The sequence below is a fragment of the Ambystoma mexicanum genome, chromosome 12 (genome assembly GCF_040938575.1).
Source record: "Ambystoma mexicanum isolate Mex_15411 chromosome 12, UKY_AmexF1_1, whole genome shotgun sequence".
Lineage (NCBI taxonomy): Eukaryota > Metazoa > Chordata > Amphibia > Caudata > Ambystomatidae > Ambystoma > Ambystoma mexicanum.
The window spans coordinates 114,376,099-114,398,759 of NC_090936.1; the positions used below are offsets into that span (position 1 = coordinate 114,376,099).

At 47.5% G+C, this 22,661-nt stretch overlaps 1 protein-coding gene across 1 annotated transcript in view; it reads left to right on the forward strand.

Annotated features, from left to right (window-relative positions):
* TSPO (translocator protein) overlaps positions 1-22,661 on the forward strand; it is a 108,264-nt gene that overhangs the window by 51,825 nt on the left and 33,778 nt on the right. Inside the window, exon 2 of the mRNA XM_069628125.1 lies at positions 16,709-16,911. Coding sequence (XP_069484226.1) covers positions 16,730-16,911 — 182 coding nt within the window. The 5' untranslated portion in view covers positions 16,709-16,729. The remainder of the gene's footprint in view (positions 1-16,708; positions 16,912-22,661) is intronic.

Genomic DNA, 22,661 nt, shown 5'->3' on the forward strand with positions numbered 1-22,661 from the left:
AGATATCGTGCTTATGGATTCCACCCCAATTGGACTACAGCGATTGCTCAATGCGCTACAAGGTTATGGTTTGCAAAATGATTTACAAAATCAACACAAAAAAGTCTAAGATCATTTTGGTTGCCCAATGCAGTACAAAGAGAATTAACAACTTTGCATGGAGGATAAAAGATGAACTCCTCGAGGTGACAAACCGCATACGGTACTTGTGTATTATTTAACACCTCAATACGTGAGTGGGAATGGACGCAAGATCTGTTGGTCCGCATGCAAATGTTTGCGTTGCAGGGGGCGAAATTGTACGCAGCCTATGGAAAATTCACTCTCAAGCCAATATTAGCATTTTATCTCCAAAAAGTGGTTCCTGCGATAACCTTTGGGAGTGAAACAAGTTGGAATATTCCACAAGACTTGTGGGACAAGCTTGAAGCTAAATTCTGGCGCAAGGTGTTAAGATTATCGAGCAACTCTTCAATCATTGCAATACAGTACGAGTTATGTATCGGCTCTCTTTATGGATCAGTTTTGTGGAAATCAATCTCTAACGTCAGGAAAACGCGCTTGAAGTCAGTTGTAAAACCTTATGAAATATTACATTCAGTTTCAAAGCATCCCTCTGCTTTACTTCTGAATGAGTGGGGGAAAAACTGTTACATGTATTAGACAATGCCAATGTTTCCCTAGACACTGTGCTGCTACGCCCTCAAGAAGCAAAAAAGAAATTGCGGTTAAGAAACTGGATAAAAAATGAAGAAAACCGAAAAATTGTAACATCGCTAGATTTTGGTAGCGTTTTGAACAAACTTGATGTGATCCCTAAATATTTGGAGAAATTTCCATCACGCTACCATCGGAACATGTTTCTACGCTTACGTCTCAACCTTTACAAAACAAAGGAGATACAAGTGATGAGGCGAGACCCGTTCGTCCAGGACTCTGTCGGTTTTGTAAACAAGCTATAGAATCTATGAGACGATCACAGCACAGCGCTCGCTGCATTTAGCACATTTTGCACCGTTGTCAGGAAACATGGATGCATGGTGGAGTTATCTAATTGCAGGATTCAATACCCAGCTAACCTGCACTATAATACATTTCATGGATGCTTTGATGCTAAACAACCAGGAGTGACAATCTTAGAACTAAAAGATGAGCATTCCATGGGGAGCATACTAGAATGTGACTTCATTTCTTTTTTACCTTCCTTTGTGATGAACTGTAACTTAAAGTTTTTCTTTCTTTTGTATTAAACTAATGTTACAATAAAAAAAAAAAAAAAAATTAGTGATCTTTAAAAGCACCTGACTTCATCACACTTCCCCACAAGATAAAAGGCGATGCACAAAAGCACACTCCGAGCAAGGCAAAGCACACGAGGAAGCAGCAGTTCCAAGATGGCAGTTTAATATGGGGAGAAAGACCGCGAGACCAGAGAGGGTTGCCACGAGGCAAGTGCTCCTGACCTTTTCAGACAGTTACTTTAGTGATCCTCAGAAAAATAAGAAGCCTAAGACCTGAAAATAAAGCTGAAGAAAGTTGACTTGTGTCAGAGGCCTCCTGCGTCGATAACCAAGGCAGGGAGGAGCTTTTGCCGCTGTGGTACTGTCCATGACTCCACAAAGCAGCCCCAGTAAAGTCTGCACAGCCGGTGAATCGGGGAGACTAATGCCAGACTGGCCTGTGTTAGAAACAAGCGGCAACATTGTATAGAATAATATAAAGAGAACAGTGTGTGAATTGTATGTGACGAGCGATGTGAATATAATTGAATAACCGGAGTGACTGAATTTTTGAAGTTCAATAAACACCCTTGAACTGTGGTCACTTGTCTGTGTTAATACAATGCCTTGCTTACAGTGCATTGTACAGCACTGATGGCTCCGCTTTTTCTTGCAGGATAGTAGTTGGTTCTTGTTGGGTTTAGAGATACAGGGGAAGACTTATCCATATTACCCTTGGAGTGAAGTATGCATCGTTTTGATATGCATGTATATTTGAAAATGGTGCATGAATGTGCTCATTGTGAATGCTGTGTCGCGTTCCTCCGATGCAGGTAACTCTAATCCGTAACTATGTTCAATAAAGCTACGTGATTTCTACATACCGGTGACTGCAGTGTCTGCCTTGTACTTTACGAGCTACCTGGCTAATGAGGAATGCCTGAGGATGGCGATTGCCACCAGAAGAACCAGCTCCAATGTAGGCCGAGGAGATTCCAAGTGAAACCTATGGCACTACCAGCCACTTTGCAGTGTGTCCGCTCGAATGTGAGTTTTCCTCCACGGTTTTAAGAAGTTGATTATTCAAACATCATGCACGATAATCTAGAAAATATACGCAATACCGTTTTCTAGGAAAAGATTTGCAGCATGTGGATTAGTAACAGTCCACCAGTTCAAAAGCAATTCCCAACTCATTAGTATTCCTGTATAACCCCTTAACTGCTGATCTATTTTGTTTTCCTATTAAAAAAAAGACGTTCACACTTAAACTAATACGCTATTTTTGTCAGGAATTCATATATATATATATATATATATATATATATATATATATATATATACACACACACTTATAGTCTTTTAATAATTGCATAGGTGAAACCTCTGCTTCATCAGAGCACAAGGAGGGATTACATATAAATGGCAAAACCCAGAATTCTTTTTTCATTTATTTGGTGGGCCTAGTATGAGAATTAATTTGAGGCGGAACACCGACTGCATCCACACTAGGTCTGCTACGTTAATTTTCACTTTGGGGCCAGTGGTCCATCCTCACAATGCTCGTAGGCTTCAAACCTACAGCACAAACGATAACATAACTTAATTGTCCTCGGTGCCTCATGAATGGGCCATTTACCAACTGATCTTGCATGCCAATGTATTGCTGGCAGCGATACAAAATGCAGGCAAAAACGGAGGTTAAGTCTGCTCCTTTGATGCTCTTAGCATGTGGATCTCGCGTCTCTTCCACTCCCACCTCTACATACCTGTAGACTAGAACTCAAGCCCCCCCCTTTCCAAACTAATGACTCCCATCAAGCAAACCATCTCTTTCTCCTAGCATGTGTATTCATAAATTCACCCCCCTACTTTGTGCACGCCCCAATATGCGTTTGCATCCAAGCACCACTTCAGACATAATCCTGTCTCCTGTACTGTGCAAACTATTCCATTGCCAAGCGGGGCTCGATCTGTGACTCATAAGTGCCTCCCAAAAAAATAACTAAAATTAACCACACCAGGGTCTCTTGAGCAGAGTTGGTGGAGGCAAAAAGAAGGAAGGGGTGCAGAGTCTAGCTACAAATAACTTTGTAATAGGGAAAGCAATAGTATGATCCTAGATGAACAAGTGAGCAACGATACCACAGGACATTTCTTTCAAAGGGCTCATGACACCCTAACATCCACTTAACAAATGTGGACTGAAACATGGAATAATCCTGATGGTGTAATATTGCTGCCAACCCTGAACCACCTCGTGGGGTCCTGCATGGACTTAAAATACTGATACAAATGATTTAACTGTACAAAACAAAAATCCAGAATAATGGCAATGCCATTGAACTGAGTCTGCCTCTTTGAACAGTGAATGTTTCAATTTGTTTGCCAGGGCTCTAAAATGTGGTCCTCCTCAGCCAGCAGCAGATGCATCTACTAGACCCAAGGGCAGCCAAACTACAAATAAGTAAGAATTGGTTGTCTAATGACTTGGTATTACGTATCCCATGTGGTATGAAACCAAGGTCCGAATGGGGAAGCAAGCCTTCTGTTTCGGGGTTCAATGATGTATGGATGCCACCAATGCAAAACCTGTTGCTTTGAAGAATTGGGTTGCAATGGAGATACAGGGCCACTAATGGCAGAGGATCATTGACTGGTTCTGTATCGATATGGCGTGCTTTGATCTCAGCAGGGAAAGCCAGCCTCTTCTTTCCGCATGACTACCTACAGAAAAACGACTGCCCTACAGGTAGTTGTAAGTCAGTCACATTTCCAGTTGCAACAAGTGCTTATGAGGTCCAACCCCCAATTTGCAAAATGTCCTCTGGTTAACACATTAACCATTATTTTCACCGACGCAAAACCAATGAATTTGCGGTTGTGCAAGATTTGTTTCCAAGCAACTGATTAATAAACTCTGCCCTAAACTGAAAAAGCGCTGAATAGAGAAGCCAATCAACAGAGGCTTTGTCTGAGCTCAATGGAATCTGCTTGGATGTTTGGTTTTTTTTTTTTTTTCGTGTTGTGTTCTTGCACCTTTACACAAGTTCTAACAAAAATAAATAAGAAAAGAAAACCACATTTAAAACGTACACAACAGCACCAATGATATACCATTAAGATCCCCTCTTAGGTATTATCCTAAGATATCATTCAAAAGTGCAGTGTGCTTAAGAGAATTTAAAACTGTTCCATTATAAACAAATTAATCCTGTATACAAATTGTAAGATAGAAAGTGCAATGGAATGAACAGTGTAGATCCTTTCCCAAAGGGACTGCCATAGTGCATAGAAGAGATTGTTTATAAAACCCAGAATTCTTAAGTTCATAAGTACTTTAAAACCAGATGTTTTTAAAGCTTCTGTTCCTTTTGAGCAGCACCGACACTTGGGGCTCAGAGAGCCAGATCGATCCCACAGGCTCATATTTTCTCTCGTGTGGAAAAGATTCAGCCTAAATCTCAAAATAGAAGATCTAGGAGAAACCGTGCAACAAATAGGCCTGCTGCCTGTTTCTGCAATATGACATGCGCATATTCTTTCATATCTTGGCATGTTACGCACCAATCCTGTTGCTGCAGCTTCTTTTTCTGCAGGGCCATGTTTTATGACTAAGCGCCAATAATTCCTGTCACTTCATCACATAAAGATTGCTTACTCCCAAATGATTATGCTTAAAATGATTATTTAATGAGTAAGTGGGTTGTTAAATACAGTTTTTCTGCAAAGACGAGGTTTCCAAAGAAGTCTCATATTCAATGAGGTAATGCCCAATTCAATGCGAATTACAAACCTTTGTATTCCTTTTGGTAAAGATAACATGCTTTCCATGTGAAACCTAAAACTGTCAAATCAAGATCAAACACGTTTCTGGGCCATAAATTAAAAATGGAATGGTGTTCTCTGCATAACATTTTATTGCCAACATTTTCGAAGGGAAGTGTTTCATTTGTAGCAATAGGTGAGATGCTTTATTTTTTTAAATGGCTCATTAGTGACTTTATTCTCGTGTGCAAAGATCATAATGGCAAGAAGTTTTTGATTCTTTTGTCTTATGTTAATTTTGTCCGCCTCACCTTGAACTCAATACAAAGTACACACAATCTTGGCAAGAACATTAAAGTGGCCCTGCGTTTCCCTATGACAGTGTATCCTTGCATTTTACTACCTGAACACATGGAGTACATAGCGTATAGTTTGTGTATTCATTTGAAGTTGATATTGAAATACATTTTGAAGTCTGGAGTCTTCAAAGAGATGGAATCAAATGTTACACTTTTTTTTCAAAAAAACTTTACTTGCTGAGGGAAACGGTCACATCTATACACATTTTACATTTCAACACGATCACATAACCCATATCTCATTTGCAATTTAGTGAACGAGTGGGGAGCAATAACCGAATCTAATCCTGTGTACAAGAAGAACAAGAACACTTGGTCCCTCGAGCAGTCACTTTGGACGGGGCCCCACATGTGGGCCATTTATGCTGTCCAACCTCTCTACCAAAACAAAATGTCTCATCTGTTGAGGTTTATCTACCACTGCTGGGTTGTTTCCTGCGTAGTCAATGATGGAACTCCACACAGAGAGGTATTTGTCATACCTCCCCCTCACGAATTGCAGTGATTTTATCTGCCACTATGATGCCCTATATCTTGAACCAACACATCTGGGTTAGTAGTCCCTCCTTGTTTTTCCATTTTCTTGCACTAGTCAGTTTGGCCACCAGGATAAGCTGCCCAATCAAAGCAGCCATAGGACCCGATAGGGGAAATACCCCTTCACCCGTAGCCCCTAGCATTATTACCCAGGAGTCCATAAGGAGATCCAGCCCATTGGACAACACCTTTCCAGAAGAGCTCAACTTTTGCGCGTCACAGCCCTGCCAGTAACTGGATGGGTGCTCTGTGGAAATCGGGTGAAGCCTTTCTGGCATAAAGTACCATCTAAGGCAGAGCGTATACGCACATTCCTTTTCTGTAACACATCGGGATGATTTATGCATTCTCTCCCAAATCCGTAGCCATGCCTTGTCCTCTATTGGGCCCCACCAGAGCCTCCTCCCACCGATGTATGGTAGTCGTATTATTGGGCCCCCTGTATGCAAGAGTTTGCAAATCTATGATACTTGTCCTCAGCTACCCCCACCCCCCCCCCCCGATCCTCAATTCAAGGATGCTTAGCGATCTAGTGGCCCTAAGCTTCGTGGGTGGGGGGGGGGGGGGTGTCTCAACTGTGTGTAGCGGAAGCGTTCGGACTAGGGTAATAGCAACTTTACATTGCTGAAAAGTGAGAAAGTGCCCCTCATACAGCTGCTGTAGTGATACTAAACCTAGCCCCCCCCTCCATTGGACAACACCTTTCCAGAAGAGCTCGACTTTTGCGCATCACAGCCCTGCCAGTAACTGGATGGGTGCTCTGTGGAAATCAGGTGAAGCCTTTCTGGCATAAAGTACCATCTAAGGCAGAGCGTATACGCACATTCCTTTTCTGTAACACATCGGGATGATTTATGCATTCTCTCCCAAATCCGTAGCCATGCCTTGTCCTCTATTGGGCCCCACCAGAGTCATGGTTGCTACAACCCCTGCTCCCCCTCCAATAAACCCAGTTTGATCCCCGGCTATGATCCTGGGGAGGACTTCCATCATGCGGCGGGTCAGAAGCTTGGAGAAGAGCCAGGTCAATATTGGTAAGATTGATGGGCCAGTATGATGCACATAGTGTCCGATCTTTCCCTGGTTTGGGAAGCTTTGGGAATCGGCACTATAGTTGAGATATCAATGGTAGGGGCCACCTCCTCCGCTGTACGCAATGAGTTGAAGAGGACAACCAAGGAGGGAACTGAATTTCTTATAGAAAGGGGCAGAAAAGCCGTCCGGGCCGGTGGCCTTGTCCTTCAATGCTTTAATGGCCCATTCCACTACACCCAGCATAATCGGGCCACTAGAGATTCACACTCTAATTCTGTCAGCTTCAGTAGGTTCACCCCCCACCCCCTGCAAATATTGTGTTGGGCAGAGAGGCTGGTCATCCTCTGCTCGGAACACTTCCCCAAAATGATCAATTTCTCCCCCTCACCCATTGCAATACTCCCCACCCATCCCTTGGGGCTAAAACCAAATTCCGGTTTTGGGTTTTCTTCAACTTAGCCACCAATAGGTGGTTGGCCCAATTGCCATTAGCATAGTAGAATTGTTTAGACTTTAGCATGGCTTCAGTGGATCTGTCAGCTAAGTGCTCCTCCAGTTTCTTATATGTAAAATGCAGGATTCACAGATCCCGAAGTGACCCAGTTCTCTTATGTGCCTGCGCAACCTCTCTCCAGGCCCAGTCTGAATGTCTTGTCCTAATGTATGCTGCCGACTTACTAATCGGGGCCCCTTGAACCACTGCTTTCATTGCATCCCATACAATACTTGGCGAAGGGCCGGAGTCCCTATTTACCCAAAAGTAGTTGATCTTTTCCCCCAGTACCTGATAAATGACTGGGTCCCTCAATATTGGGTCATACAATCTCCAGGGGCACCAATGCTTCTTGGGCACACCTACAATGGATAAGGCAATGTTCACTGGTGCGTGGCCCAACAGGGCTCTTGTGCCAATGTCTACCGCATGAACACATGGATACAGGGCTTTGGGAATCAACAAGAGATCCAATCTAGAGTAACCTCTGTGCACGAGCAAGTAGGAGTAATCACTTTCAATCCCGTGAAACAACCTCCAGGCATCCACCACCCCCAACTCTTGGAGTGGGGAACCCAAGGCTACAGCATTTCTGAAATCTGTCTTCATAGCAGGCAAAGTCTTATCTGTCTGTATATCTGGCACCAAAGCTGTCCCCCCCCCCCCCCCCTATAAGGATCTGCCCCTCTGCAAAGGGGGGCACCTGGGCGAGAAACCGTTACTGCAAACTATCCTGTCCACTGTTGGGGGCATACAGGGAGACCAAGGTGAAGTGACGCTCCCACAGGAGGCACTGCACAAAAATTAACCTCCCCTGGGGATCTCTCGGAACCTTCACTCTAGATATTGGGACCTGCTCTCTAATCGCCACCCCTCGTATGAGATGCAAAAAATAGTTGTGGGAACGCCCTGGCCCGCAACTGCTCTTAATCTTGTATTAATAAGTGTCTCTCTTGCATGAACCCAACCGACATTGACATCACCCAATTTACGCATGATGGATTTCCTCTTCACTGGGGAATTTAATCCCTGAACATTCCAAGTGCCCAGGATCATCAAATCTTCCTCCATCTGGTCAGTAATCTCTTCATCCAGGGGACTCTAAAACCTCATACTCTGTCCACTTCCTGGGCCCTTTCCCAAATCTCCCCCCCCCCCCCACAGTTACACATGTGATGCAACTTCTTCCCCACTGTAAACATTTCAAATGAAACTTTCCCATCCCATCAAAACAAACTGTGCCCAGCCTTGAGCAAACATTGAACATTTCTCAATCCAATGGGGAAACCGATTTGGAGGGCAATACAATGCACCCAATTAACCTATCCCCCTTCCCTCTACACCATCCTTACCCAGCCACAGGTGGCCCATGGCTTTTAAACCTACCCAGACCCTCAGGCCCTACACATCTAAACGTACTCCTACCTTCAGGTTCACATTTCACCATGCCATATACTGGCGGATTCTCGCAGGTCTTCCTGACCGGCCCTTTCCACTTCCTCCCCATTTTCATAAATGTCTTTGAGGTTGTGGGGACCACACTTCCATTCCCCCGCCCACCACATCCTTGGGCGTGCTCTCATTCGCATTTTCCAGGTTCATCAAACCTACAGCCTCTTATCGTTCTGATAATCCATCGTCTGTCCTGATATATGTGAAGTGCGATCAGAAACCCCCAACTGTAGGCGACCCCCTTATTGCGCAACCACTCTGCCATTGAATGGAGCGCTCTTTGCTTTGTCGAGGTAGGAAAGGCTAAATCCTGATACAGGGATATTGACATATCTTGGAAGGGAATGCTTGCCAAAGGCCAGGCAGCTGACGTTATGCGTTCCTTCACCTGAAAGAATTGACCCTTGTAAGTACATTTGGGGGTCTATAAGGAGCTGAGGCGGCCCTGGATCTAGTGCTGTGGGTTCTGTCCATTTCAATGACTGAATCCTCTGGTATGTTTCAATAAAAACCAGAACAGGTCTGCCACAAACGTTGCAAGCGCGACATCTCTTATCCCCTCAAACTGCCCTAATCCTGATGTTATTTCTGCGGAAGCGATTCTCCCCATCCTCCTGCTCGTCTTCCAGGGCTGCACATCATGCCTCCAAGGCCTCTACTTAGAGCATTCGCCCACCTTGTAGGATTGCTCGCACAATGTGTCCTCTACCTCCGACGCCCTCTGTTCGGCCTCGGTCACTCGTTTGCCCAGAGGAAGTATTGTGTGAGTTCTTCAGTGCTCTTGTGGATTTCATTGCAAATCTTCCCCCATCAGTTCAAGCATAGCCGGGAGGGAGTCGGTTCCATGAATTTAGGAAGTAACCTCCCCCCGGTATGCTTGTTTTGTTGGCAGACAGTAGCATTGTGGCAATGTCGCCCTGTGTCCCCTGCTTGGGTGTTTCAGCCGTCATAGCAGCGGGTGGAAAAGGGGTTCAACCCTGAGGCTCCAGTGGAGCCCCACCACTGTTGCTGTCCCTCCTTTATAGCATTGCCCACTTCTTCCAGGCACACTCTGATACCTTGCTGCCACAGCCCCAATAGACGTTCTGGGCTGCAATTTACACCCCTGCTTCCAAGCCAGTGCTGGCCTTCCACTAGACCACACCAAATGGGGAGGCAGTTCACATAAAACTCCTCACAGATCTGCACCAGAGGAGGGCGTCCGGGAGACCGAAGCAGAGCCCATGCAGTTTAAGGCAATCGGTCACACTGGAGACTCCCAGGCGCTTGGAACAGGCCATTCCACCTTCTTGTATCTTGCGTCAAAGGAGCTTCCTCATATAGCTGTAGGGTGAGTTCAAATATGGCTACCACCCCTGATGCTGTTCCTGGAACCTCCCCAAGGAGAGGTGCAGTTCGTTTGCCAAGTGTGGCCCCAATTCAGGAGCAGTCCTTGCTTTGCTTGGGGTTGTGCTGACTTACTGCGCAGTGAGACAGAGGGAGGCAAAGTGAAACCCTTTAAATACTGGGGCCCAGTGTTATAGATCTACCCTTTACATTAGCCTGTAAAACAGCTTTTGCCATGAGACTCTGCATTACAGAGCGGGCGTTCGGCTTCCAGCCCACTCCCGCCCAGAGCAACCCGCTACAGCTTCCAACAGGGGAGATACTACAGAGTTGAGGCCCCAAGCCTCCAGGCATACGCCACACTGCCGGCTCCTGGTGGGCCAGGACCTCCTCATTCACCGCTGCAACCTGGATCCATTCCTCTACAGTTGGGCTCCAGCCATGCACTTATGGGACCTCCCTTTCACTCCTGCAGCAGACCAGGCATTCCCAGCAGCAGTGCCACCGCCAGCTACAAACCTGCGCTGCATACAGGGCTTGCCAGCAGCTGGTCTGCTTCACTTCTTTGTTATAGGTATCTTGTAGGGGTCCAGGATCCAGCAGCGGAGCCCCTCCAGCCGGTCTCTCACACAGACCACCACAGCAGCGCAGCCTCATCTGCCCATAACACACGAGTGCTACTGCTGCGGGGCAGACGTCTTCGCACAGCTCCGTTAGGGCGCAGAATGCCATTTTGATGGTAGTTGACCTGCCGTCATCTAGACCGATTCTGTCTGTTGTGGCCTGGCGCGATGCGGGGCACGTGTCACAGCAGTGAAAAGTCAGACACAGAGCTGCAAAACTGCGTGCCTCTTTATTTCACATACCAACTTCAACTACCCTTTCCCCGCCCTCCTGCATCACTTCCCATTCCTCCCCGCTCCCTCTCTCCCTCCCACCCCTGTTGTCCTGGAGACGTCAACGTGACATCTCCCCCCTTTTTTTTAAACAGTTAACAGACTCTTCGCAAGAGGCGGTGGTCTGACGAAGCTCTAGTCCATTTCCTCGATCCATCGCTGAGGTCTGTTCCGGGCGTTTTGCGGCCGTGCCGGGGTTGGTCTCAGTGACATTCTGCTTTCGGTGCTTTCTGGTCCTTCGTCTGGTTCTGGTTCATCTGAGTCCCACTGGTCCCCTGGGTAAGGGTTGTCAGATTCATAGTCTAGGTGAGCCTGCACTCTCCCACTCAGACGTTTGGTTTGCGTTTGTGGAAGTTCTTTGAAATGGGACGAGTTTCTCGTAACCAGTCCTCCTGACCCTTGGGCATTGACCATCGAACCTTTCTTTTGTGTGACAAGAAGGGGCTCTTCTCAAAAAGCAGCCGTGTGCTTGTGGGTTAACGGCTGACGTACCGCCACTGTCTCCTACCTCAATTTAGTATGCCTGCGCCCGTCTGCGGGTGTCGGTGTACTCTTTCATTCGGCCTTTGGCTGCTTCATCTCGCTCTGACTTCCGGGTCCAGCGCGGGACGTGGGCTGCTTGCTTCAGCTTGGGGGATCCGTGTTTCGCCCGAACATTAACTCGGCAGGGGTCTTCCCTGTCGTGCTGTGAGGTGTCCCTCGGTAGTCCATCACAAGCTGGTTCATATGGCTGTCCTGTCAAGTGTGCAACTTGCAGGGCTTGCTTGAGATTGGCCATAAAGCGCTCGATCACCCCGTTGGCTTGGGGCCACAGGGGAGTGATCTTTCTGTGATGGAACCCGAGGTAGTTTGCAAATTGGGTGAATTGATGTCCGCAAAACGAGGCCCCGTTTTCAGTCTTGAGCACTTTAGGTACTCCCATAAAATGAGAACATGTGGTCGAGAGCTGGGATGACGTGGTGTGCAGCCGTGGATGATATCAGCCGCACATCCGGATATCGTGAGTACTCATCCATCACGGCCAAGACATACTTTCCTCCTTCGATTGGGTCCAAAGAAGTCGGCTGCGATGGCCTCCCATATTTTCTGTGGAAGCTGACATGAGCAGGGGTTCTGGGTGCCGATTTGGTGTGATGAGGCAGCACGTGGGACACGCTTGTAGTGCGGCCTCTATTAGGGCGTCAGTGTCAGGAAACCATACCTTTTGGCGGAGCATGCGTTTGGTGGAGACCATGCCCCTGTGTGTCTTGTGGGCTAGATTGATGACTTTTGCCTTCATGGCTTCGGGGATCACTAGTTTGCAGTCTTTGAGCAGCAGGTGGTCTGCCGACACTGCCAGCTCTTCTTTCACTAGTAAGAACCGTTCCACGTCCTCTTTTGCTTGGCCTCCTATGGCTCTCCCCGTTTCTTTGGCTCTTCGCCACTGTCCAGACTCTAGTCCTTCGCAGATGATGCGACAGGCTGGGTCAATCTCCGTCTCTCTGATGAGTTCCTCCACGTTAACACCCTCCGGCGTAGTCTGGTGGGCATGGTATCTTAGATATCTGTCAGCCACCGATGGTCCTGGTGTTCTTTCCCCTCGTGGTCTTCTCAACAGGAAGTTGGTGGGGTTTTCACCTTTACCTGGCCTGTGGATGAGATCGAATGCATTGTCCTGTAGCCTTAGCCCCCACTGGGCGATGCGCGGAGGCATTTTGGCTTGTGGATTGCCGTTCAGAAATAGTAGAGCTTGATGATCGGTGACGACCTGGAACTGTTTACCGTACAGAAACAAATGGAAATGTTTGCACGCCCATACAACGGCGAGTCCCTCCTTCTCTGCTTGGGAGTAGACCTGTTCGGTAATGGACAAGCTGCGGCTGGCGTAGGCCACTATGTGTTTTTGTGATGGGTCCCGCGGGTCGAGTTGCGCTAGGATGGCTCCCAAACCCACGGGGCTGGATTTGACCGTCAACTCAGTTTTCCCTTTGGGGTCTCATAGTATGACATGTTTTCCGCTTGCGCGACTCTTTCCCTTATTGTCTCGAAGGCCTTTTACAGTTGCTGGTCCACTCAAACTTTTCATCCTGATGTGTCAACCTCCTTAGCGGCTCGCTGACCGACGCAAAGTCCAGAATATATCGGTTGCAGTAGCTCGCTAGGCCCAGAAAAGATCGAAGTGCCGACACATTGGTTGGGGCGGAAGTGTCATTCAGGGCCGAAACTTTGTCCGGGTCTGCGGTCATACCTGATTCCGAAAAGACATGACCAAAGAATTTTAGTGTGTTTTTGCAGAACTCACATTTGTCCTTGTTTAGCGTGAGATTGGCATCATGTAGGGCCTTGCAGACCTTCATGAGTGTCTCGTCCTGTTTTTTCACATTGGTTCCAAATACTAGAATGTCGTCCGAGTAGTTGACAGTTCGGGATGTGCTTTATGATGTTGTGGACCTCTGCCTGGAATGTTTCCGCCGCCAAAGTCACCCCGAAACTTAGTCTTTTGTATCTGAAGAGGCCAACATGGGTCACGAAAGTTATGTTGCGGCTTTCAGGGTGTAGTACCAACTGATGGTACCCCTTCTGCAGGTCAAGTTTGGAGAAGACTTTCGCCCCATTCAATAAGTGAATCATGTCTGTGATCCGGGGTGCAGGGTATCTCTCCCTTTTGACGGCTTGATTTGGGCGTCGCATGTCCACACATAGTCTAATGGCCTCGGATCCCTTCTTGGGGACTGGGACGATTGGGCATACCCATGTGGTGGGACCAGTTGCCTTCTTGATAATGTCTTGTTTCAGTAGTTTCTGGAGCTCGTCCTCAACTTTCTTTTGAAAGTTAACTGGAATTCCGCTGTATGGCTGAGCTACGGGGCGGATGGAGCTGTCAACGTGGAGTTTCATTTGCCTGTTTTTGAGTCTTCCGATTCCTTTGAATATTTTTGGGTATGGATCATTTCTACCGGGTCTATGTACTTGTGGACCATTATGTTGTAGAGTATGTGTATTAGGCCCATGTCTGCGGCCGCCTTGAAACTCAACACACATCCACTGTCTGTCTCTGTGGCCAGAACGTGCATCGGAACTCTCATTTCTTGCCTTTTGTAGCGGCAGAGCCCACTGAATTGTCCTAAGCATTTTAAGGGTGCCTTGGCTCCGTAGGCGTATGTCAACCGTAGCTGGATGGAGTTTACGTTTTTTGGGTCAGTTCAGAGTAGATTTTCTCACTTACCACGTTGACCGTGGCTCCGGTGTCAATGAGAAACTCAGTTGGTCTTTCTTGTAGTTTAATGATGAGTGTTGGACTGTGGGCTGTTGCCCAGGGTGTAGACGTATGCCTTCTTTTTCTGGTCACTCCCCGATGAGCTGGGGTCAGACTCGCTGGAGGATTGTTCAACCAAGTATCGCACGTATCTGCGTTCGGGTCGCGCGCGCATCACGAATCTCCTTCTTTCTCTCCTTTTCTGTCGGTCATCCCCTGAGCCTCTGTCTCTCTGGTCGCCCGGAGATTGGGTCTGGGTGTTGGAGGCGCTTGGGGCTGGGTTGGTGTTAAACGACCCCCCCTATCGACTTCTTGGGCGGGACGTGTTGTCTTTGGGTCCGTCTCTCCCTCTGTCTCGAAATAGCCGACATATTTCCTTGAAACGACCTTCGCCACAGGAGGTGCGGCGTTGCCCGACTGCGGGGCATGATCTTTCATGCAGATATTTGAAACGGCACTTGTAACAGAAAAGTTCGTCTGACTTCTTCTCTAGCTGCAGTCTGTTTAGGTTCTCTCCGGCATTGGTGGTCCCTGAGCTTTCTACTTGAGTCAATGGCCCTTTCTACCCTTGCTAGTGCTAGGAAAGCTTGTGATTCGCACCCTGATATTATTTGTGACCTCAGGGCCTCCGTATTTGAGTAGTTTGCGAAGTCGCAGTGTTTTAGCTTGGTGTGTAATCTCATCACATATGCATCCATGGTCTCCCCTTTTGCCTGTTTGGTGCTGTGAAACAAGTGTCTTTCGTAGTCAACATTGGTGTGTGGCGCAAAATAGGCTGCCAGCACGTCTTTGAGATCTTGGATTGAGTCTATAGAATCTTGGGGCATTTCGTCAATGATGTCGCGTGTAGGAGAGCCTACAGCCAGTTTGAGGAGGCACACTTGCCTTGCGTCTGCTACTGGTCCTGTGGCTCCCATATAGAGATCAAAGTCCCTGATCCATTTGGTCCATCGGGGACCCATGTTGCTTGTATCCGTCACGTCAAATGCTCCTGGCATCTGGGCTGCTAGCGTGTCTGGTAGCTGGTATGGCACGTGATCTGGTGTTGCTGCCACTGGCACTGGGGGCCCATTCCCTTGAGCTTGTGCTCCTTGTCCATCGTCTTGACCCGACATTCTGCTTGGACAGCGTTCACTTGCTGGATCTAGGTTGTTAGTGGTCCTCTCCCCTAGATGGCTGCCGCTGCGGCACGAGCTCCATCTGTCTGGGCCGTGGGGTCTGAGTGAGGTGTCCTACTCAGGACGTGGCTCCGCCTCTCAGACTTTAGATGGCTGCCTTGTGAGGCACGAGCAACATCTGATTGTCCTCCACCCCTTGGGGTATATGCAGCGCCACATGCTGTGGGCCTTGCTCTTGGGGCACCTATGTGTGCACGTCCCTGGGAGTGCCCACGTGTCGTGCAGTCTCTCCTGACCTTGTGCGCGTTTCTTCTTCCTCCCTGCAGGCCTTAAGCCGTGCGGATGATCTCCCCCGTGATAGCACATGCTTACTGCTTGCCTTGTGAAGTGAGCGGGGCTACCGGCTCCTCTGCCTGTGCTCGTGTCGCGGCCTGGGCTGCATGTTGTGGGCCAGCTGAGGGGGCTCGCGCCTCGAGCGCTCTGCCTTCCGTTGCATGGTCGTGTCAGGCAGACCGCGGTGCTCTCACCACAAGAGTCGCTCCGCTGGTGCAGCCGCCCTTGTCGCCATTGTTGTGGCCTGGCGCTATGCGGGGTGGGTGTCGCAGCAATGAAAAGGCAGACACTGAGAGCTGCAAACAGCGTGCCTCTTTATTTCACATACCAACTTCAACTGCCCTTTCCCCGCCCTTCTGCGTCACTTCCCGTTCCTCCCCGCCCCTGTTGTCCTGGAGACGTCGTGACACCTGCCGCCACAGATTCAGGCCAGAAAACCACCAGCCTGAAGCCCAGACATTCTGCTACATGCTCCTATGCTGGTACACCGAGCCATCGTATCTGATGGCGTTGCTAGCCACGCCCCCTGCACTGAATGTTACACTTTTTAGGGAGCCGAGGATTCTCTAATAAAGGCAGGTGGTTTGCCACTGTGATGGCTCTTTTTGAAAACCTGTCTTTAAAAGAATGTCCTTTTCTGTTGGAGACCATGTGTGTTAATAACCCATCTTGAAAATGTCTCGGAAGGGTTGGGTTGGGGAGGAAGGGGGGAATGCTAGGAGGGTATAGGTTGGACCTGTTATCGGTCTACCTTCTAAAATCTCATTGGCCAGGCCGTGTGCATGCAGCCCCGCAGGCCTTTGAAACAACTGAAGAACAACTACTTTGCCGTGAGTCGGTGGACCTTAGTTCGGCAGGGAAAGCAGTCTTATTTGTGCACGAGGCCACCTGTTTTGTTACTTGCATTATTGATGCTGTGCCACCTTTGTATTGCAGAATCTAGTTCACTGATTGACCATGCTACCAACATGGGCCCCAGCTGTTGGTTTCTCTCTAGTCCCACACATTGGAGGACTGCTTGGCGCTTCGATAACCAAGAGGGAAGTCACCACATGGTATGCTACACTTCAGAAGCCCTCGTGGCGCCCGCCAAACTGGATGTTCGGCCCTGTCTGGACCACGTTGTACACATCTATGGGGTAGGTTTTGTTTATCGCGATTGCTGGCTGCCATCTTCTACATTAACGGCACAGGGATAATTTTTTTTTTTTTGAAGATGAATGCTTGTTGTATGAAGTGTATTTATTTTTATTTGAGTCTTCTATCCCACCAAATTATGAATTGTTTTTGTTCTCCATCAATGGTATCTATCTTTTTGATAATTTATGTGCAATGCTCTGTTCATTTTGGATCAAATTCCTTTCATACTATGGGGACCTTTATTCATTTAAGAACCAAGTGCACATAACGACACCGGTTTGTTTGCACTTTCATCCAAAAGCTCCCCTCTGTACAATTTTACACCTTTCCACCATGCAGTGGAAAAGTGATGTGTAAAATGCAGGCAAATTGTCTTTACACTTTAACATTGCCAGTGTATGTTTGCAAAAGTGTAAAACCTCCCGCAATTAACGACTAGTAATAGATTCCAATTGAATCTGCCTGATGTGACGAGTAAAAACCGGGTGGATTCCGTAGCAATCCATTGGTGTAACACCATGATAATTCATCCTGGCATTAAACCATGTCTTTTGAGGCAGAGCAGGGAAGCATGATGGACATTGTAGGTCCGGTGAACCCCTTCAAGCCATACTAAAATCCTAATAGTTGGAACCACAATTATATACAGTTATCTTCACTACTTAACCACCCAAAATGAGTCCCATTGTTTTAAGAAACTATCCAGAGCAGATGTCCTCGGGTAAGAATTCTGACAGTTGGCCCGGCTTGGTGTTAAAATTAGGTTTGAGTGCTGTGAACACAAATGTGTCCATGCCAGGGCAAACCCGGGCTCCTAACCAAGCAACGTGAGTATTTCATTTGCTTCCAGATTTCTGTGAACATCTCCTCTCATAACTGTGACCTGTGAAAACATTCAGGCTGTTTTTTCTTTCAATAACACCCTCTGCAAATGTAGACCCAAAAACCTATTTAACAAAGTGAGGGGAGGAGATTTAAAAAGGGTAGTAAGTAGAAAAGGGAGGGGCGGAGGTGTAGGAGCCACCGTAAATGTTTAGGGAAGGGGCAGTCAAAAAACAGTTTTAAAAAAAGGACCAAATTTAGAGGATGTTATTGAGACCTTATTTTCTGGAAGATGTCGCATGATGCAAAGGCCCAAAAAGTCACTGCATCGTGGAGCAGCTGATAGTTCTGGATGGGGAGACTCCCCTTTATAGTCCACTGCACTGCAGCACCTACGTGGCCAAAACATCCACATCCCAAGCTGCATGGAAACAAAAGCTCTTACAAGCAACATTCAAGCGCACTCTTCCCCCCCAACGTATGCAGGCGCACCAGTTTTAGCAAAATGGTGAACACTAACAGAACTTTAACTCTGTAATCTCCGCATCATGGAGAAGCTGACTGACACCCTAGCCCAGTGGTCTTCAAACTTTTTTGGCCAGGGCCCCCCTGAGCGAAATTTGGGCAGGTCGGGACCCCCCAGAAATGCCAAATGGACAGTATATATTGCGCGCCGTCACCTGCTCCCATCAAAGTCGCTGGGCTCCCTCATCCCACTCCTACCCAGTCGCTGGTCTCTCCCCACCCCATCACACACCCAGGGCTCTCCCCACTCTGCTCCCATCACTATCCCATGGTTCCCGCCCATTGTGCTCCCACCATAGTCCCTCGGTTCCCCCATCCCGTTCCCAACACAGTCTGAGGGCCAGTGGCGGCTGGTGAATCTTTTTTAAGTGGAGGGGCATTAAGGGGTGGTTTCCCCCTGTGAATTTTTTTTTAAATAATAGGTTAAAATGTTGCATTGTAGAGCATACTTTTAACAAAAAATGGGTAAATAGCCAAACAGTTTGCAATTGTTGCTGGGAGTCCAGGGGGCAGGCATTGATATTTTATTTCTATCGCGCTCGTACACAAGTGTTTCAGAGCGTGACAAGGCAAGGGAGGGGAACAGAGGAGAATAAAACAGCGATCTTACTAGGCCCAGTGACATTGAGAACGCGCAAGTGTGAGGGGAAAAGTGCATGGAAGGGGGGAGAAGTGGAAAGTGCGAAGCAGAGGAGAAACAGATAAATAACAATAAATAAATAATAAAGGCAACAAACAGTGGTAGTGCAGCCAGCAATTTGCAAGTGCTACGTTTAAGGCAGCAGACAGGGTAGGTCTGATAAGTGCAGGAAGAAAGATGGTTCTCCTCAAGTTTTAGAGTGGCAGGGCGCTGTTCCAGAGGGAGGCCCCAGCCGAAGACGGAGATCTACCCCCAGCTCGTTTCTTTGATAAACGACTGAACCTGAGGGAGTTGGAGGTAGAGGAGTGAAGAGCTCGAGAGGGGAGGTATTTGCGGAGGAATAGCTGAAGGTATTTTGGACCGAGGCCCCAGAAAGCCTTGTGGACAAGAAAGAGGGTTTTGAATGATAGATGTCCGGTAAAAAGATACCATCCCTGTCCCCTGGGCCCCACTGGTCCTAACACAATGAACATGATTATGTGTATATGCAAGGCGCTGCACATTCATACAGCAATCACTCTATCATTCACATGAGCATCCATCACCATACACTCACTCATAACGCATCCATACACATGTTTAAATAAAAACAATGAACATAAACGTACCTTCTGCATTGGCCTGTGTGTGGGTGCTGCTCCAGCTGCTCTGTCCGTATGTGCGAGGAGGCGCAGGAGCTCCCCCTCGGACATACAGACATGCAGTGCCCCAGCCAGCATTTCCAATGAGCTATGCAATGCTGGCGAAGCAAAACGCCCCAGCACTTGCATGGCTCAGTGAGCATGTGCGGCTGGGGAACTAAACTGTCAAAGGGAAACAGTGTTTCCCTTTGACAGTTCAGCCAGCCCAGGAGCACTCCATTAGCTGGATAAAGCAGCTGAGGGAGTGCTCACTGTTTCACTGGGCTGGCTCCTTAGCTCCTCCATAATGGGTGAGGGGCCACTATGCAGTTAGTAATGTTGACCATTGTTGCTGAATATATCACAATTTACTTACATTTTAACACAAAGCACCCCTTTGGGTACTATTGAAACAGTGGGCTTCATAACTACTTTGGTGGTAGCTGTGCCGGTAAAACCGGCACGGCTGCCACTGGAGTTGCATCTGGAAACCCGCGAATGGGCAATTACTAGGTCATGCCGAGTTAGGCGGACATGATAATTGCCCTTTCGAAGGTGCCGGTAGATCCCCATTCCCATTTGAGCCCCATATGGCTCAAATGGGAAGGGGGAGCTCGGATGCACCGGCACCGTTAATAACGGTGCTGGTGCATCCGACGAGCTGAGGTCAGACCTGGCGGGGGCTGTCAAGCACCCACGAGCACAACTCTTACTATGGCGGAACGGTAGCAACGGTGCCGGTAGCTTACCAGCACCGTTGTTACTGGTCCGCCATAGTAGTAATGAGGCCCAGTCTGTGACTAAAGGAATGAATATCCATTTACAACTGTGGGCCACTTTTTCATTGTTGCCTGAGACAGTTTCATGCTTCAGACCGCCCATGTGGGCCACCCCTGCCCATTTCCTCCAATCTTTAAAAAAAAAAAAAAAAAAAAAAATCTTTTTTCATGCTGAGCTCTCAGGGCCCCCCTGGGATGCACCCGCGGACCCCTAGGGGGTCGCGACCCACAGTTTGAATACCACTGCCCTAGCCCCTTTACATGCTGCTCCAAGCACGCGCTTGGAGATAAAGCTCCCTTGTCACATCCAAGAAGGGACGGTGCTAAAATAAGGTAATTGCACCATTTTGGCCATTGATTCTTTAAATCTGGAATCCCTGTGAGGAAGTGTGGCAAAATAGCCTTTTCATTGGCACGACAGACATGCTTGCACAGGTCTCATCTAACATGAGAAGATCCCAACTTCAGAAAAATTATTTTCCCACTTGACCCACCTGAGATCCCCACAATTATAATATCCGTTTGGCAGTAATGGAAAATGCTGTGCTCTAAACCTTTGCATTTGGAACCCTGATTCCCTCCTTCAAACAACCACCCAAATCCTTGACCTCCCGACACCCCTCACCCCCTTTAAGAAAAACAATCAATGGCTATTGCAAGATCCCGTTAAGAGCAGATTTGGCCTGCAGTCATTCCAAATGATTGTATCATGTGACTGTATACCCAATGGATGATGACATGTTTGGCAGAAGCTGGACACTTGGAAACAAGGCAGCCCTTCACAATGATTGCTGACCATTTTTTGTGAACACGCTACCCATGCAGTTAGAAAGCTGTCAAACTAATCGGCAAGCAATAGTTTGATTTGCATATAATATTTAATGGAAGATTAAAAAAAAATTGATTTGGCACACTAGTTTTCCTTAATCTTCCTATATGTGAACCTAAAAAGGTATTTTAAGAGAATAGGTGGCATCGACTTTGGCGCAAAAGTGAACTTCAGCCTTTCTAGGAAGCACAATACTTCTTTTATTTTTTCTTTCCTTAAAGGGAAGGTCACTTATTTTAAATATGTGGTATAAATCCCAGTAAAGTAACCTACACCACCACATATGATGTCTCCTGTTTGTTTGCTACTACTTGATTTGATATACATTTCTACTACCAATTACTATTCTATAGTAATTGAGACTTTTTATTATTATGACAAACCAGAGGTTGTTTCACAACTTAGTCCCCGGGGATTCCGTATTCAGTTGGCCAGGGAAAGTCCATCGCTTTTGTATCCTGACCCTGGGGGTGGACAAGCGAGGGTGGATCCACTGGGTAGGGGCTCCTCTGGGAGTGGGAGGAGAAACAATTGGTGGCGAGACATGGCAGCCCCCTTTTCCCACAGCCCATCTAACCCCCTGTCCCTACCTATTTTATGGGAAACTACGGCTCCCATAATTCCTTCCCACCTCACACTGACAACACTACTAGCCGAGGAAGATTGGAATGAGGCCAGGAAAATTACCTCCTATGACTTGCAATGGCTCTGTCCCTTTTAATGAGATTAGGCAGAGTCGGGCACGTAATCCTAACTACGCACACCTGCCGCTCTTCTGTGTGGATAAAAGTTGGCGTGCACAGGCATACTCTGAGCGAGGCTGGGTACGAGAAGGAGCAGCTCTTCCGGGGCTGATGCAAACCAGGGAATCAAAGTTGGAAGGCCATGGGACTAATCGGCACTTGCGGAGAACGAGAGAGAACCAGGCAAGAATTCCATACTTTCGGAAAGCTGTAAGCATTCCAAGACTAAAACCAATTGAGAAGAAGGGACGTGCTTCAAGGTGGCCGGCTCCCCTGTCGGGTGAACGATGAAGTCTGGGAGGAGCAGAGGAGGTATTGGTAATGGCTTTGACTGCTACATGAAAGGTGCTGAAGAAAGACCCAAAAAATACAACTGGTGAGTTATCGAAGGCAACAAAGGTCCGGTTTGTGTTGAAGGCAAATTAAACTAACAAGAGTTGAAGGTTACGTTTGTGCCGATAATCAAGTAATGGAAAAGATAATGTGAGAGTATGCAATGTAAGAGTGGCCCTGCAAGGAAAAATCGCGCATTAAAAAGTCTCTGTGGAGTGTTTGAGTTGCGATGAAGCTGGAAACGAAGGCGAGAAAGTAACCTCAATCCTGTTTTATGAGTGGAAAACCAAAGTATATGAACTTTAAGCAAGTCAAGAGGGCAAAGTAAAGAAATTATAATTCCATGGAACTACAAGTACCAAGAAGCATTGGTGCTGAGAGTTGAAGCTTGTTAAATTGTTTGAAGTGGTCATGCAGAAGTCTACATAAAAGCCTTGCAGTTTCTAAAGTCTTTGACA